Source organism: Bombus pascuorum, chromosome 14 (genome assembly GCF_905332965.1).
Source record: "Bombus pascuorum chromosome 14, iyBomPasc1.1, whole genome shotgun sequence".
NCBI lineage: Eukaryota > Metazoa > Arthropoda > Insecta > Hymenoptera > Apidae > Bombus > Bombus pascuorum.
This window is the reverse complement of record NC_083501.1, coordinates 2,503,618-2,519,140: the sequence shown is the minus strand read 5'-3', so window position 1 is coordinate 2,519,140 and position 15,523 is coordinate 2,503,618. Positions and strand designations below refer to the sequence as shown.

The window sequence follows — 15,523 nt, the reverse complement described above, 5'->3', positions numbered from 1 at the left end:
ACGACTAATAAAGTATTAACTTTCCTCATAAATCGTCGAATTACAAGATTACGTAATCGAAAGCTAAATAAATTTCATACGTTCTTACGATGTAATTATTCGAATCTTTGTATAAACCGTGGAAAAGCTCTGTATGTTTACGCGATAAGAGGAAAGTTTTCCGACGTAGCTAAAGCATCGATTGACATTTTCAAACGATTTTAATTAACAAGATGTTATTACATTTGCAGGTATAAGGGTGATCACGTGGTAAATTACAGTCAAAGGGGAGGTATCAACGTAGTCACTGAGAAGCAAACGCGAACGTCGCGTCTCTTGATATCAAAGGCGTTACCTGCTGATTCTGGGAATTACACATGTGCCCCGTCTGCGGCCGAGTCAGCCAGTGTTCTAGTCCACGTACTCAATGGTGGGTGAGTCGGAATAATAAAAATTTCCCGGAGAAATCGTTTTTCTCGAACGTAAATTCTTCGGCTAACGAAACCGCCGCAGCGGTCAAATTTATAGCGAGTTTCATAAAAATGTTGAAAGATATTTTTATTCCACCTTAAACGATCATACGAAGCAATTTTTTTTCGAACGAATCGAATTAAAGAATGGAAGGAAAAATTAGTTGATTTACTCCGTTGTATCGAATATACGTATAACGTACGATAATTATCCTTTGATCGAAATTAATACACGACAACGAAGTACCATTAACATATCTATAACACGGTATGTTCGAAATCGATATTGTCAGAGATTTAAAATCCGAAAGAACGATGAGACGTTTTACGAATTATCGCGCAATACCAGTTCCCTGTATTTCGAGTTATTTTTAAGCCCGTCGTTGAAACGAGCCGAATGATAAAATATATCGTTTGTTTATGTTCGTTTCGTTTGAACAAATCAAATTTTTCAAACGCGTAGTGTCTCCTTGGCCATTGTAGGTAATACGGAGAAATATTAATTCCAACGTGATAAATTTACTTTCGGACAGGGTACGTTCTATATTTCGCGTACCGTGAATCACATTTTGTATATTGCGAAACCACATTATATTCTCGCGACACCTTTAAATGTGCCCATATCGGGATTTTCGATGAAAATGTAGAATATTACCGTGATGCTATTCGAGTAGGAATTGCGAAACGAATCCTTGAATAGCTTGGAAGCAGGACTTGGAGAACGTCATAAATTCTCGAGATGAAATCGGGCCACAGATAAACTAAACGGTGAAGGTTGTAAAAAGGGGCGGCAGAATGCAGGCGTCGGTATCATCAGCTTCTGGCATCACGCGTGCTCTATAGGAGGCAATAAACTCAATACCACTGTCATATGTCCAAAGTAGAAACCTAGCGGGCCATTGTCCTTTTAGGTATTCGAAGGACTCGCGTAAATGTATAAATATCCTCGCGTAGTATAGCAACAGAAACATTTCAACAGCTTTCTGTAATAAGAGAAAAAATAAAATTGAAAGTGCCTGTTCTGTTTCCCGATATGACAATGGTACTTTTCCTTCTACGTGAGATACACGCAAAGAATAAAAAGAAATTAGGAAAAGATCAACGTGGAAACTACCTTGTGTAATTATTATTTAGGGCGATTTCCGAAGGAAAATGATTCGAATAATCCTCGTTTTCTCGCAAATACATTTTAACATATGGCGGAACCATTGTCGCGTGAAATAGTCGATTAAATAATTTTTATCGAAAGGTTTCTCCGTTTTGTATCAGTTTTCGCATTAGTAGGCTGAACGTTAGAAATGTGAAAAGTCGTAAACGAGTCAGTTGGTCAGAATAGGGTTGGGATTCTAACGAGCGAGTTTCGCGAGGAGGATAAGAGTCTCGAGAAAGCAACGACAGAGCACCAGAATTTAACGAGAGTTCATAATTTAGAGAAGTTCTGTTATAAAGCAACACACACAAAACGAAGTGCATTTCTTCAATTTCGCGTAGATAATGCAAGTCACTACTTTGCGATATGACATTCGAAAAATGTATTTGATCCTTTGACCCATCCGGAATAATAATACTAATAATTATCATCACAATGTACCTATTGTATCCATATCCATTTTCCGTATAAATACTGAATAAGAATTGTTGGCTTAAAAGATTCTTTTTATGGTTAGTATAGTATTGTGTGTATCAGATTGTGTACACAGTGGTTATAATATCATTTATAATATTATTTCTCACGTTTCGTTATTTGGTAAAGTCCAACTGGTAAATCTCTCTCTACTCACATTGTCGTCGTTAAAATCCACATAAGTACAGTCGATGCGACGTTAAAATCTATATAAAAAAGAACAGATAATATTTTAGTTTGACAATTTAGTTTTCTAGTGAATGGAAACGTAGCAGAGTGCGTATCACTCGAAACATTGTATTATAATATAAATAATCGCTTTCTATCGATCGTTGAGAAGCTTTTGAGAAGCTTTTTCACAGATTTGGCAAAGCCGTGATCATCCTCCTTTCTTCCTTTCTACCTTCCTCCTCATTTTCCACCGTCGTTTGAATATTCATAGGTTAAGAGGTTAACCAATGAACCAATTAAAAATCCGACGAATAATTTTCTTCTGCTTAAAGTCGTAGCCTGCATTTCATCTTTGTTAAAGAATCGGATGTGAAGAACGAAATCCAGTGGAGAGACGAGTCCATTAGGAACTTTTAAGAATAGCGCTGAATTTTTTCTAAATCCAGAAACGTTCCAACTTTAATTCGGTAAAACCGTCCGTGAAAGAAGATCAATCCCATTTCGCGTTGTGCACGTATATTGCACGTGTGATATTATAGCGAATAGCCTTTTTAAAATACTAGACACGCGAATCTACTTCAGCGTACGATAACGCAGATTTATTGTGCTGAAACTTTAGGCCATCTACCAAACGTAGATGTTTCATTCGTTTAGGAGCGAATTTTATGATATCGAATATTATTTAATTCTGTCGTGAAAAATATTTCATCCAAATATTATTTTCTCTGGTAATCTCGTAACAACGATAATCTATTTTTCATTCTTCACCGAGAACGCGTAGCTTTATCGGATCAACAGTATCTGTCATGTAACAATAAGTATATCTGTCAAGATAGCATTACATGAAAATCTCTTCTAAATGATCGTAGAAGGTTAGGCAGTTGTTTCCGATAGTTGTACACAAATTTAAATATCAAGCTACGAAGCACGCAAACGTACGAAACATGTACACCAACGATGGCCACGTTAAAATGATCGTGTGGAGCGGTGCTAATATCTTTCCACACTTTTTCAGCTTCACTTTCGACCTGCTTTTGCCGCTGTGGAATACATTAATGCCGTTAAACAATGCGCCAGTCACGTACGTTCCCTTTAGAAACGTTTTCATCTAGGTAAAGACTGATTCACGCTGCATATCGAATAGTTGCTCTTTTTTCTTTAGAGGACGCTTGTAAAAAGTACAATTTAATGGAGATTAGTGTCCTCATACGTTATGTTACATTCTTCTATGCACAAGGCACAGTGGAGTATAAAGGAAGTACTATAGCAACTATAGGATTCGATGCTGTGCTTATCGTTATTAATTTTCAAAATACAGCTGACAAAAAAAAGAAAGAAAGAAAGAAAATGCAGTATGGAAACTTCAACAGCGAAAAATCCAACTCTCAATTGTTGGAAATTGTTGGAAAGGCTGTTTAGTGGAATAGTCTCATGTCACACGGCACTATAGACTAACTCATTGGCAGATTTTATCTGAGAGAAACATCGATGTTCCGTTTTACCCGCTCGTTTCATTTTACTCCACTTTCCCCTATATTTAGCGTTGGAGTGTATTTTATAGCAAGCGGAATATCGATGTTTCCATCGTCGAAATGTCAATCGATGAAAATAAGAAAAGTGAAATCGAATTCGAAAAGGAAATATCAGTTTTCCGAAGATCTGTTTCTTCTCCATATAGAATTATATATATGTATTACATATACGTAAGTATATATACCGTGAAACGATCAACTATGGTTTTATAGTAATAGCAACCGCGTGAGGATAATAGTCCTAGATAATATCTGCTGTCGCGTTTTAACGCGGACTCTCTTCGGTAAGACGCATTTCCTATCGAAACAATGCCGGCGAATGGATTAAAACACGCGCGGCGAGTTAATGCGCGTAGTCGTTGCAACTTGCGAGTTGGAATTACGTCAGTTCTCTGACGTTTCATATCGCACCGCTATGTGTAACTAGTTTACAGGGTGTGTGTACAATTTCATCCGTTCTCTGTCAAAACCTATTAACTGGCAATCTGGATCGAAATTAGGCGTTGCACACGCGTGGAAGGTTTATTTGATCCAATCAAGCGTCTCGTAGGATTTCCATTCGCATCGAGTTGTTCGTACGAGTTTAATAGCGCGATAATCCACGGAATTGCGCAGAAACTATCGCGAGTTCCTAGCACTTAGCATTGTCGGCTGTATATGCATTTTTGATATCTTTTAATGCCTTTATCCGCTTATGTCTCATCCTCGATACGATGAAATGGTGGGATTTATACTAGGGGTTTCTCGATATATTTCGATAAAACCGGAACAGCGGATCGATTCGTGGCGCGATAATTGTCGATGATACGACACGTAACAAGACGCAACTCGGTTTTTCTTTTACGTTGAAACACGAATCGTCTGGCTTTTTAACCCTAACTCGCGTACCCTTTCCCTTCGATTTTACTTTGCAACTTCTTTTATTCACACTTTCCTCCCCTTCTCCCTCCCTTCTTTACAAACTCTGCTTCTTCAGGCGCACCTTACCAACATTCCTAGGTAACACGCAGTCACGTCCATCCAAGACTTTCAGGTGTCTGCATATTTTTCTGTTACTCTCTTCGAAACTTTATCGCTCTCGCGCGAACATTCGTACGAAATTCTCGTTTTCGTGTTCGTTCATGTATCCACAGCGTAATATTTTAGCATCGAGATGGTATTGATGCTACCGTTCGTCAAATCGTTTGATCAAGTTCCCTTTTAATTTGTACAGTTACCCGGTGAAATCTAATACCGCTGTAGGATAGATACTCAAATTTTCGACATCTATTTTCGCTTGATACAACTGGGCTTGCCCGTGGAAGACACGTTCGAAGCATCGGAGCTCAGATTGCATCTCCTACTCTATCGTTTGTTAGTATTGTGCAAGCGAAGGCAAACGACGTTTACGTGTAGTTGATTAAACGTAAAGCACAATAATTTGTTTTCCGTGGTTCGCTCCGCGTACAAAGTAAAAGTTTAACAACGAGACGCGATCGAGCGTCGAACGTCGGGAAAAATGTGTAAACGAGATTTTCAACTATTTCGATATTCCCACTAATCCATGCAACATTGCCCACCGATACGTTTTACTCGTCAGAAACGTTGCGTTAAATTCTAGCAGAAATGATTTCCACTCGAAGAAGAATTAATTCTCCACCTATGAATCGTTACAATGAAGTTAATTTATGGTGTATAGTATTCCGAGAGAGATTCTATGTGTAGCAGAAGAATTATTCAAATTGCTTTACACGAAAGTTTCATAGCAGATGCGATCAGACCGTGCGTGACTCGAAGCTTTCTGCGCTGACATTTTTTGCACTGTATGTGCAAGAATTATTACATTACTGGTAGCCAAGCTTTTTTATATGGCCAGTAACAAGTCGGAGGTATCATACGGCTGTATTTCGTGTCCATTCAAACAGTTTTCATGCGGAAAAATCATTTACTGTTTCATACCCTAGTAAAGAGTATTGTTACAGCTGGGATTTATTTAGCGCGGGAAACATTGAATTTCAACGCGAAACAGCACGCACCTGGCGTAACTAAAACAGGCAAATTGCGTGCGTTAGTAGCATCGATACAATGAAAGAGTAATCCGCGTTCGTTCGTCCAATTTGTCGAATTTTTGAAACTAAATTTCCGCCGCTTCGTTACACCATAGAATTTATTATTAGAAGGACGGTCTATTTTCTGCCGTTGGAAGGTAATCGTTTAACCGTTAATAATCATTCGCTCGATAGAGCTGTTAAAATCAGCTGTTTTTTTAGAAATCGAAGGTTAAACACAGGATAGTTGGAGCAGCAACGTGATATTCCGAATTATGGGATATACAACGAAGTTGCCATCGAAAGTGATAAAAGCGAACAGTTTTGGAATGAGGTCACCGCGAGGGATCAAACTGATGATAGCACAGCGCAATTTAGCGTAAACTGTATTTTATCGAAGTCGATAAAATCGAATATAACCTCCGATGGAATAATACAAGCGATCAGCAGCTATTAAATAATAATTCCCCGTGAATAATTGACACGGCAATAATGCACGTCGAGGCAATGTGTAATAGATTATACAACAAACGATTGTGTACATACGATTGAATGTATCCTGATAACGGTGCGGTTAAACATTAAAAATTTCATAATCGTTCTAATCTAACTTGATTGTCGTACATACCGGACGATTCGTCGTTTAATGGGCGCATTCGTAGCATTCTTTGCTCTTTCATTGAAACGTTTCTAAAGCAATAATTTTGTCCAGAAGGCCGATAAAAAGTGCGACGATTTCTAGATAAATCAACGAATATATACTACTATAGATGGAATGAAGTAAAAATTTCGAATTAATCAATTTAATCCTTGACAAATGGAATAGGTTTGTTAAACGTGAACTGATTGGTTCGCGTTCGATGTTTGTCGAGCTTACCTTGAAATCTCCACGAACAATACGAAATACGTTTCAACAACGAGAAATGAGACAAACAATTAAGCAGATACATTCATCATGCTGGCTGTCTGTTGGATCCTTCAAATCCGCATTTTTCAAGTTGGAATTTAATACAACGGCAGAATATGAACGTGCATTTATTATCGTATAAACATATACGCTGACATGGAAATAATAACGTGCAATTTATCAACGGAATCGCGCGCGCAACCACCCAGTAAATGTCGATACATCTGCGCGAGCTCGGTTAACTTTACAACGATTTGAAACGATGCCAAATTTTTTCAGGAATCGGCAGGCGTACCACTATAAATTACTCTGGTCTCTCGTTTCACGTGGACATCAATTATCAGTTATAGCCTCTGAATCGTGTTAAAAATATTAACTTTGCGGATGTATCGATAGCATCGCCCCAGAACGATCAACATCATCGTGATATTATTCAAAAAGTTGTAGCAATTTTTACCGATCGAAGTGTATCGAAAGTAAATTAATTTGGTACAAAGGATACATGCAGACAGAAAGATTGGCGAGATTCAAGTGTGACGGAAAATAGCGGAAATAGCGTTTCAAATAAAAGTAAGCTATTTTACTATTACACGTCTGTTCGGTACAAACAGAAAAAAGATGTAAAAAAAAGATAGACAAATTGGTTTTGTAGGAGTTAAACTTGGACGAACGAGGCTACTTTGCTAAATCAGTTACATGCCATGCCAAAGTTACTTTGAAGAAACGTATAAAATCCATTTTCAGACACATACATGGCACAAGGTAAATTAAAAGTACGATAATTGAAAAAGTTGGGAATTACTTCTTGGTATGCATGTGCAAATCACGAGTTAAGTTCGTTCAAGGAACACAACGGCGACTGATAAGAAACCATTTGCAAGAATTATTTATTATCGCTATCTACAACTTGAATTATATGGTAATATAAAAACAGAAATGCTATCGGATCGTCCGTGTCCTACAAACTCGGTAACCGTAAGCTTGCGTTATTAGCCTTGCCCAATGAGAAACTCCTTTTCGAATATATTTATTCGCGTTTTCAAAAATGAGGAAACCTTTGATCGACAGCGTTTTATGTACGAGGTCGATGAAAGCGTCGACATAGCAAAGAAAAGCCAACTTCCTATCGTATAGGTGAACTTGATTTTTTAATACCGCAGCGTAAAAGAAGTTTCGCGGAACCGTACGAAAGGCATCGTCAAAAGTTAACGGTGTTCCATGGCGTAACGACGAGCCGAGATTTATCGTGCTCCATCCCGCAGAAAACGAAGAGCTATGAAATAGAAGAAGAGTTCTTGTTCAAATCCTGTCGTACTCTGGTTTCGTCGATATACCGAGAAGATTACGCTCGAGACTCAGATTCCGTTAAAAGAATAATGTTTCCTCGTTTCTCGTATTATTATTTCAAATTCACAGGGGCAAATGGCATCCGATCGGAATGTTTTATCGATATCTCACGAGCACCGTGGCTGTAATTTTATCGGAAATCGTACCGAAACAAATGTTAGAAAGACGTAGGTAATTGTTTGAAATTATTTGTACGAGTGGCATCTTGCGATACGAAAAAAACAAATAATTACGATTCATAGTAATAATCGATCGGTACTTCTCTTCCATTTATCTTCACTGAAACTGTACATCCGCAAGCTTTTCACTTTAGTTCCTCGTGTATCGGTTCTATCCTTCTACCTGCGAAGAGTGGCTACGCGTAACAAGCACAATTTTCACGGTGATTTGTGCTTAATTACCGAGCGTTTTATAGGGTCGTAGTTTAACCTCTTTTATCTTTAATCCGTTTTACATGAACTTCCAACCTCCAATTAACCGCGCAAGCGCGTTTATTGACAGTTAATAAGCCTACGACAGGCCAGGCTTAAACTGCTGTTCATAACCATGTTATTTAGAACATATTATATGTATACATGGCGTTGTGTGTGTACCTTTGCCGATAGAAATTAACAATCCGTATGATACTTCCAAAATATTCATGTATTGGCTTAGCAACTAAGTGATTGCGGATTTTCTCATTATCACCTAATGACGATATTACGATATTGCGTAGAGTGCTACGCAATGATAGGTGTGTAACGAATGTCAGTCGTAGACCACGTAAAATCACATATCTGCAACTTTGAATTGTTAATTAAACGTCAGATGTAGTAGTTAGCGTTTGGAATTTGGTTCCATCGCTAATAAATTTGTTAAACGGGTCGCGATATTGCCATAGGACTGTTTAAATATTCCATTTTGTTACGAAGCAATAAAGAAATCTCTGATCAAAGTTTCAAGGAAAAATGGAACATTTCGTTGAAAAGTTCGCAGCCAATTAAAATTCATAGCGTCGAAAATGCTATCTTCGAAGTAACAACAGCTTCGTCTCTCGACAGAGAAGATCAAGTTGCCCGGTAACAGGAATAAAAATCTGTCGTGCAAGCTACACACATTTATGTACTTGCGTTTATACGGCGAGAAACATATTTCCGCGTTTGAATCGTGAAATTATGATTTTGAATTGGAAGGTGAATCCTCGAACGATCTACGTTCTTGAAATTAGTCGAAGAGACGTTAGTTTACGGTAGATTTCTATTAAGTTGACGCGATCTTCGCCACATTCTCGAGGCAGTATCTTCTGGATCCTTAGCAATTACTCGACTCTCCATTTTGGGACACGAACCATACGCGGTCGATGAATTACGGCTAAGGTGGGTCTATGCTCGATTTGCGTGAGAGATAATCGTGTCGAAAACAGGCTGGATGATAGGTCAACGTGGAACACCGGAACGAACCATGAAAAGATTGCGAACGTATTTATGATACCAGCTCGAGCAGAGTGTAATTTAATAAAGGCTACCCCCGAAGCTCGTACGTTTGGCAAGTCTAATCCCCCGGCTCGGTCCGATTACGTGTCCGATGGCCTGATTAGGATGAACGCTTTATTGTTTCTTTCGTTTCATACGCGGAACGGTTATTTCTATGCAAATCATTGGATCAGTGAGAAAGCAGTTTCGATTCTCATCGTATTCGCTTTAATTAAGGTTTTCAGCCTCTGTGACTTTATTCCTATAATGGGATAGTTATTTCATTCTGATTGTTTGCTTTAGAACGATCGGGTAACTAAAGAAAGAAAAAAAAAAAAAAAATGAAAGTCGAAGAAACGTTGGATTCGAGTTTTCCATTTTTCGTTCGTATCGTATACGAATGGGATTAAAATTTTATTTAATTCGCTTTCAACGTGCTTACACTGAATTAGATTCTCTTGCTTTCTCCCGATTAACCATATTTACGAAGCAGAAGCGAATTAAATCGTAGTAGCCATTGCTATAGAAGGAAGATATTTAATTTTAATTTAAAAAAGGACATTTTAATTCGAGGAATTCTACGCATAATCGTTTGCGTTACGGTATGAGCGATATATTTGGCCAAATAAGAGGAAGTAAAGTGACTCGCGGTTATCATCAACAACGTGTCAAAATCGTTATTACACGACACGATTAAGATCAACTGAACAAAGAAATCGAAACAGTCGCGAGCGTAATTGGAAAACTTTAACTGCTTTAACTTGCTTATCGAGCTATTTTCCAGATATCTTCGGAAGCTCGCTGGTAATTTCTCGGAGGAAAGTGTTACAGCCTTAGCATCGTAGCATAGCAAATTGCATCGTGGACGATGCAATTGCCGCTCGCTAAGTGTAATCAGAAAGGCGTTGATCGCGACATCGCTACATTTACGTCTGACTTGAAGCTCATTTTCAAACGAAACGCTGAATCATGTTCGTTATAGGATGTTGAATCTCGCAACGAGTCCATTCAACATTGACAATTAATCGATCAATCAAACTAATAGTGTTTGCTTAACGATCTTAGGATGCTTGTATACGAACGATTAAAACGTCAACGAAGGAAAGACATTTTCTGACAACTGTTTCTCGTATAAATTTTCTCCATATTCTTCCCTCGTCAGTAGCAGTTTTATTATCGCCCACTATCCATGCAGTTTTCTTGCAAAATATTGGATTACGAGCAACCTGCGAGTATATTTGATAAAATCGGATATTATCCCGATAGATAGATTTCCTAGGGACTATTATATACAACAGCTTCATTTACAATTTACTGCTCGCTTTAATCGATTAATAATTTCATCGAAATTGCAGTACGAGATGCCCTGTGTACATAAACATACCACATTGACCTAATATACAATTATAATTACACGAAACTTTAGAAAAGCGTCTAATAACGCGGTACAGCTTTTCAGTGTCTTCTATACTGTATATCTTACTGTATAAATTCCTATAAAAAATTTACAGAGTTTAAATGCAACCGAAACGAATTCACGATAATTGGTTCATCGAAGATTCGTGGGTTAAATATTTAATCAAACAAAACTATCGTTCGATTATACATATATGTCTATCATGTTTATTAACACGGATGATGATGATAAACGGGAGTAAGTCCGCATTAATGGACATAAGCGTAAATACAAAATGTTTATATAGGACGAAAGCACATATGTGCGATGCAGGATGAGCCACGTAAGGTGTTACGATCTATTCTCCTCGAAACTATCATAGATATCGATTTGAAATTTAAACACGTAAAATGGACCAAAGAGGAGCTAACGCGTTAGAGTGTAAGAAGTTGTGCAATCGTATACGATTAATTTTTTACCATATCTTAGCCGAACTGCCTACGACGAAGGAAGATTTGAAAAGAAGAAAAACTCGTAGCTTGTCAACAAGACAACCGTCTACGTTTTATGGATCTAGTGGTCGGAAAGAGTCTTGGAAAGTGACGTAGTTCGTTCTTAAGTTTGCTTCTGAAGGGGTGTACATACTTAACTAAAGCCTCGGAGCAAAGCAACCGAAGGAATCGCTAATTAATGCAAAATACTAGCGAAAGGTCAGAATTACATTGCCTACGAAGGTTCATAAAGCTTCTACAAAACGATAAAAATTAAAACTCTTGGAAACGGTCACCCTTTTACGTCCCACCGATTAATTCCCTACTTTGCTTTATTAGTTCGCTTTATTAGTTCTTAGTGGATTCGACGATACAGATTTCTCATTATATAAAAACGAAACGAATCGAAGAAAAAATAATACATGTAAATAAAATATCTTTTTTTCGCTTCTCGATTGCATATGCGTGTACACCGTACACGTATATACGGTATGTCCGTTTTAAGCGTATAGACGCGACCATTTTTGTAAGCATCAAAAATATGAAAAAAATGCTTCAGACAAAAGTTGGTATCAAAGGGATACGATCTGGCAGAATTAGTTTTCCCGTACGTGGTAAGGTAGAGGTCATACGAAGGTAACACGCCTTTTTTAAAATGAAATCGTATAGTTTTAAATAAAATAGTCTTGGCATCCTTGCAGAAAATTTATGTCGAAATTCAATTTATCAAATTGAAAGTATGAAAGGCGGAGACAACGTAGACACGACAATATTGTCTCGCAGCTTTTCTGTCTTTTATATACCTTCAATTTGACAAATTAAAGTCCAAATATCTTCTAAACTAATGATTTTTCGACACCACTAGGTTAATACTTTTTCGCAGAGAACGCCGAGGTGGATCGATGAGTGTCACCTTCCTACGACCTCTACTTGGCCATCTACTTGGCCAAGGACGCTATGTTAGGTCCTCTTTAATACCATACAACTTTTGTCTGAAACATTTTGTTCGTATTTCTTTTTATTTACAAAAATAATCGCGTATACGATAAAACGGACGTACTTTATATAATTAAACCTTACACGAAGGTAAGTACTTTATGAAATAGTAATCGATCGGGAGGAAAGCTAAAAAACGAGCGATCTAAGAGGTAATCAAAGAAATAGGAAAAATAGGGATCACCGTGATCGACGATATCTCTCGGAATTTGACTTGTTCTGTTCGAGAAGGCGGAAAAAGCCAACTGTTATCTGCATTTAAGATGTACGCTGAGGGGCAGCGTGTACAGGTACAGGGCGCAAGAGACACGGCTAACGCGGTGAAAGCAATAAATGGCAAACTTCCGTTGCTGCCGCCAGATACGCCAGTCGCATAATTAAAGCCGCGGAATGACGTCGACAAGCCGTGATAATACGAAATCGGCCCTCGTATTTCGTCGACGAGAAATGGTTGCTGTCAACGAATGCCCGCAAGGAGGAAAGAAAACGGCTGTTTCCTCCGACTGATATCAGATACGAGTCACCGCCTCGACCAACGTCGATTCTATTAACTCGAATCTCCTCTTATAAAAGCTTCGTTTAGCAAATCACCGTCGATACAACATCGTGGCGATTTCATTGGATCGTGACGAGTCGGCGTTGGTACTTGATAACTCGCGGAAGCTGTTTGATCGGATCTTGGACGCACGAACGTGTAGGTTCTATGTTGGCCGGCCATTACCTTTCGGAGCTGGTATTCGGTGAATTTCATTTACCGTTATCATTCCTAATAGATATATAATGCGTTACATGAATAATCTGTCATCGAATCTGTCCAATTTCAGAAGCTTCGGTGTTGCGCGTCGATCGATTAATCCGTGCAATTAAGAGATTGATCAATCGGAAAAAATCGCCATCGATAAAATTTTCATGCTCGTTGGAACTTTTTTGGAACGTCGCCCTTTATTTCTTGTTAATTGATAATGAAACTTTGTTGCAGAATGGTGAATGGCTACCGTGTAACTAAAAGCCTGGAAGTTCTATTAAAATAATTAGGTGGCTCATTTAATACCGGATAACCGAAAATGCGGCACACAATTCTGCTGCAGCGTATCCTATGAAACGATATTGTACCGATCCACGTAACGTCGCTAATCTTTTAATGCCGCGGAAGCCAGGCTCGCGCGAACTGTTCGACATGCAGCCATTGAAATTAAAAGGGATCAGGGAAAAATGAAACGGGGCGTTTTGGATGCAGTAGCCGCGCAGACACTGTGCCACGATAACCATTAGAAATTGCAGTTTAACGTTACATTCTGCGGTGATGCCAATAACGCCGCCAGCTCGTCGATATTTCGAATTTGCGGTTCCCTCTTCCTACCGACGTTCCGCTTAGCTTCACGTTATTATTCTCCAAGCATTAGATTAATGCGTTGGCTTCATCTCCGTTACAGTTTTATATAACCCAAAGTCCCTCCGCAGCTAGCAAAACGACTCGCGTGCGTTCTACCTCCTCAAAGATTCGTCCGCGTTCTTTAACGCGATAAATCTTTAGCTTTCTCTTACGATAAAATATATCTACGGATACGACGAAGCGTGTCGTTGTTACGAGTAGGATGCGACGCGGATCGAACGCAACTGAAAAATGTTTATCGCGTTACTTTCGTACGAGCGTAAACGATGACGAGCCTTTCCGTTTGTTCGTACGATACGACGGAATTTCTCGTATTCTCTTCGATTCTCGCGTTGTTAAGAAATTAGTAAAATTTTTTGGTAGCTTATGAATAATATTTACAGGGGGATACATATTACGCGTCCAGTAGTATGTTGGATGCGTTCGTTTTCGTGTAATTAATAATATAATAATAATAGTAATAATAATAATTCGTTTCCGTACGAAAGAACAACGCGTATGAAAAGCAAAATAAATATGAATGCTTTTATGGAAAAAATAGGTCAGTGCTGTTTTTACTTTGAAACAAAGTCCCTATTATCTTTGTGATATTTTACAAGCACGTAAATACATTTACCACTTTCCCTTGCATAACGCGTTCCTTCCGCATACGCGAATAAATTTTCGTTCATTCGCACGATACGTTTCAATGAATTTGGAATTTCTAACGAAGAAAGAGGTTTTAATTTATCGCGAACCGTGAACTTCTAAATTAATTAAGGTAGGATAAAAATCCGAACATGGTCGGTGTCCTATTTATTTTTACATGTTTGCATGTAAGGTGATACGCTTCACTTTCACACGATTGCACAGTAACTGCACACTATAATGCATATAGATAAAGCTTGATAAAGGGGACGAGGGATGGAAGACGTACAATACTGGCTCACGAGTTTCCACCCCAGTGATTAATGCGTCCAGAGCAAACACTGTCCCTCGGCTGCTCGAACAGAAGGTCGATGTCATGTTTAAAGTATGCACAAAGTCATCCTTCTTTAATTTCGGTGCTTGCAAACTGGGTTGATCGTTGATCAATGCCTCTCTCGGTAAAACCGATGTTTCATTGTGACCCCTTTTATCTTACTTATAGACAACAGCCTCTTTATCCCGAAATTCTTTCTAATCCTTTCGAGCTTTTCTTCGTTATGAAATCAAAATAGAAAGTAAAATATGTTCTTTTTTATTCGATGAAAGTCGCCTTCTCATACCTGAATGCAAACGCAACAAAAACAAAGCTCGCATACAAGAAGTAAAATTAATTTTGCGAACGCTCGTCTCGAATAACCCCGTATCACCTAGCAGCCAACATTCGCATTATGTCGCTCATTTTTCTTCCATCCGTATTACTTAGTTATACGAAAACTATATTTTAAATCGATCCGACCCATCCCACGAGTCTTTCCTATAACCGCGGTATGGAAAAGCAGGGAAAAGTTGCCGCGACAAAGCCACCTTTAATAGACTCATGGAATTCGAAGGTAGTGGAATAGTAGTGGCGTGTATATAACGTAGAAGTGTGGCGCGAGAAGGAGAAAGAGAAAATGTATAGGGGATTAAGAAGAGCGGGAGGATAGAAATTGGAAAGTTGGCGGCGAAAAGCGAGGAAAGCAAAGCGATACCGCGTCCGCGAGTTCGTGATTCAGCCCGAGGATCCAATAACTAAACCAATTATCCAGGCTGCCGATGAGAAACTTTTAATC

General features: G+C 38.6%; 1 protein-coding gene across 5 annotated transcripts in view; it reads left to right on the top strand.

The window, feature by feature from the left end:
• LOC132914275 (basement membrane-specific heparan sulfate proteoglycan core protein-like) overlaps positions 1-15,523 on the top strand; it is a 265,195-nt gene that overhangs the window by 219,627 nt on the left and 30,045 nt on the right. For 4 of the 5 annotated variants that reach the window (XM_060973259.1, XM_060973257.1, XM_060973258.1 and 1 more), the window contains exon 6: positions 231-413. In XM_060973259.1, the coding sequence (XP_060829242.1) occupies positions 231-413 (183 nt within the window). The remainder of the gene's footprint in view (positions 1-230; positions 414-15,523) is intronic. The other variant, XM_060973260.1, reaches the window with a different exon arrangement.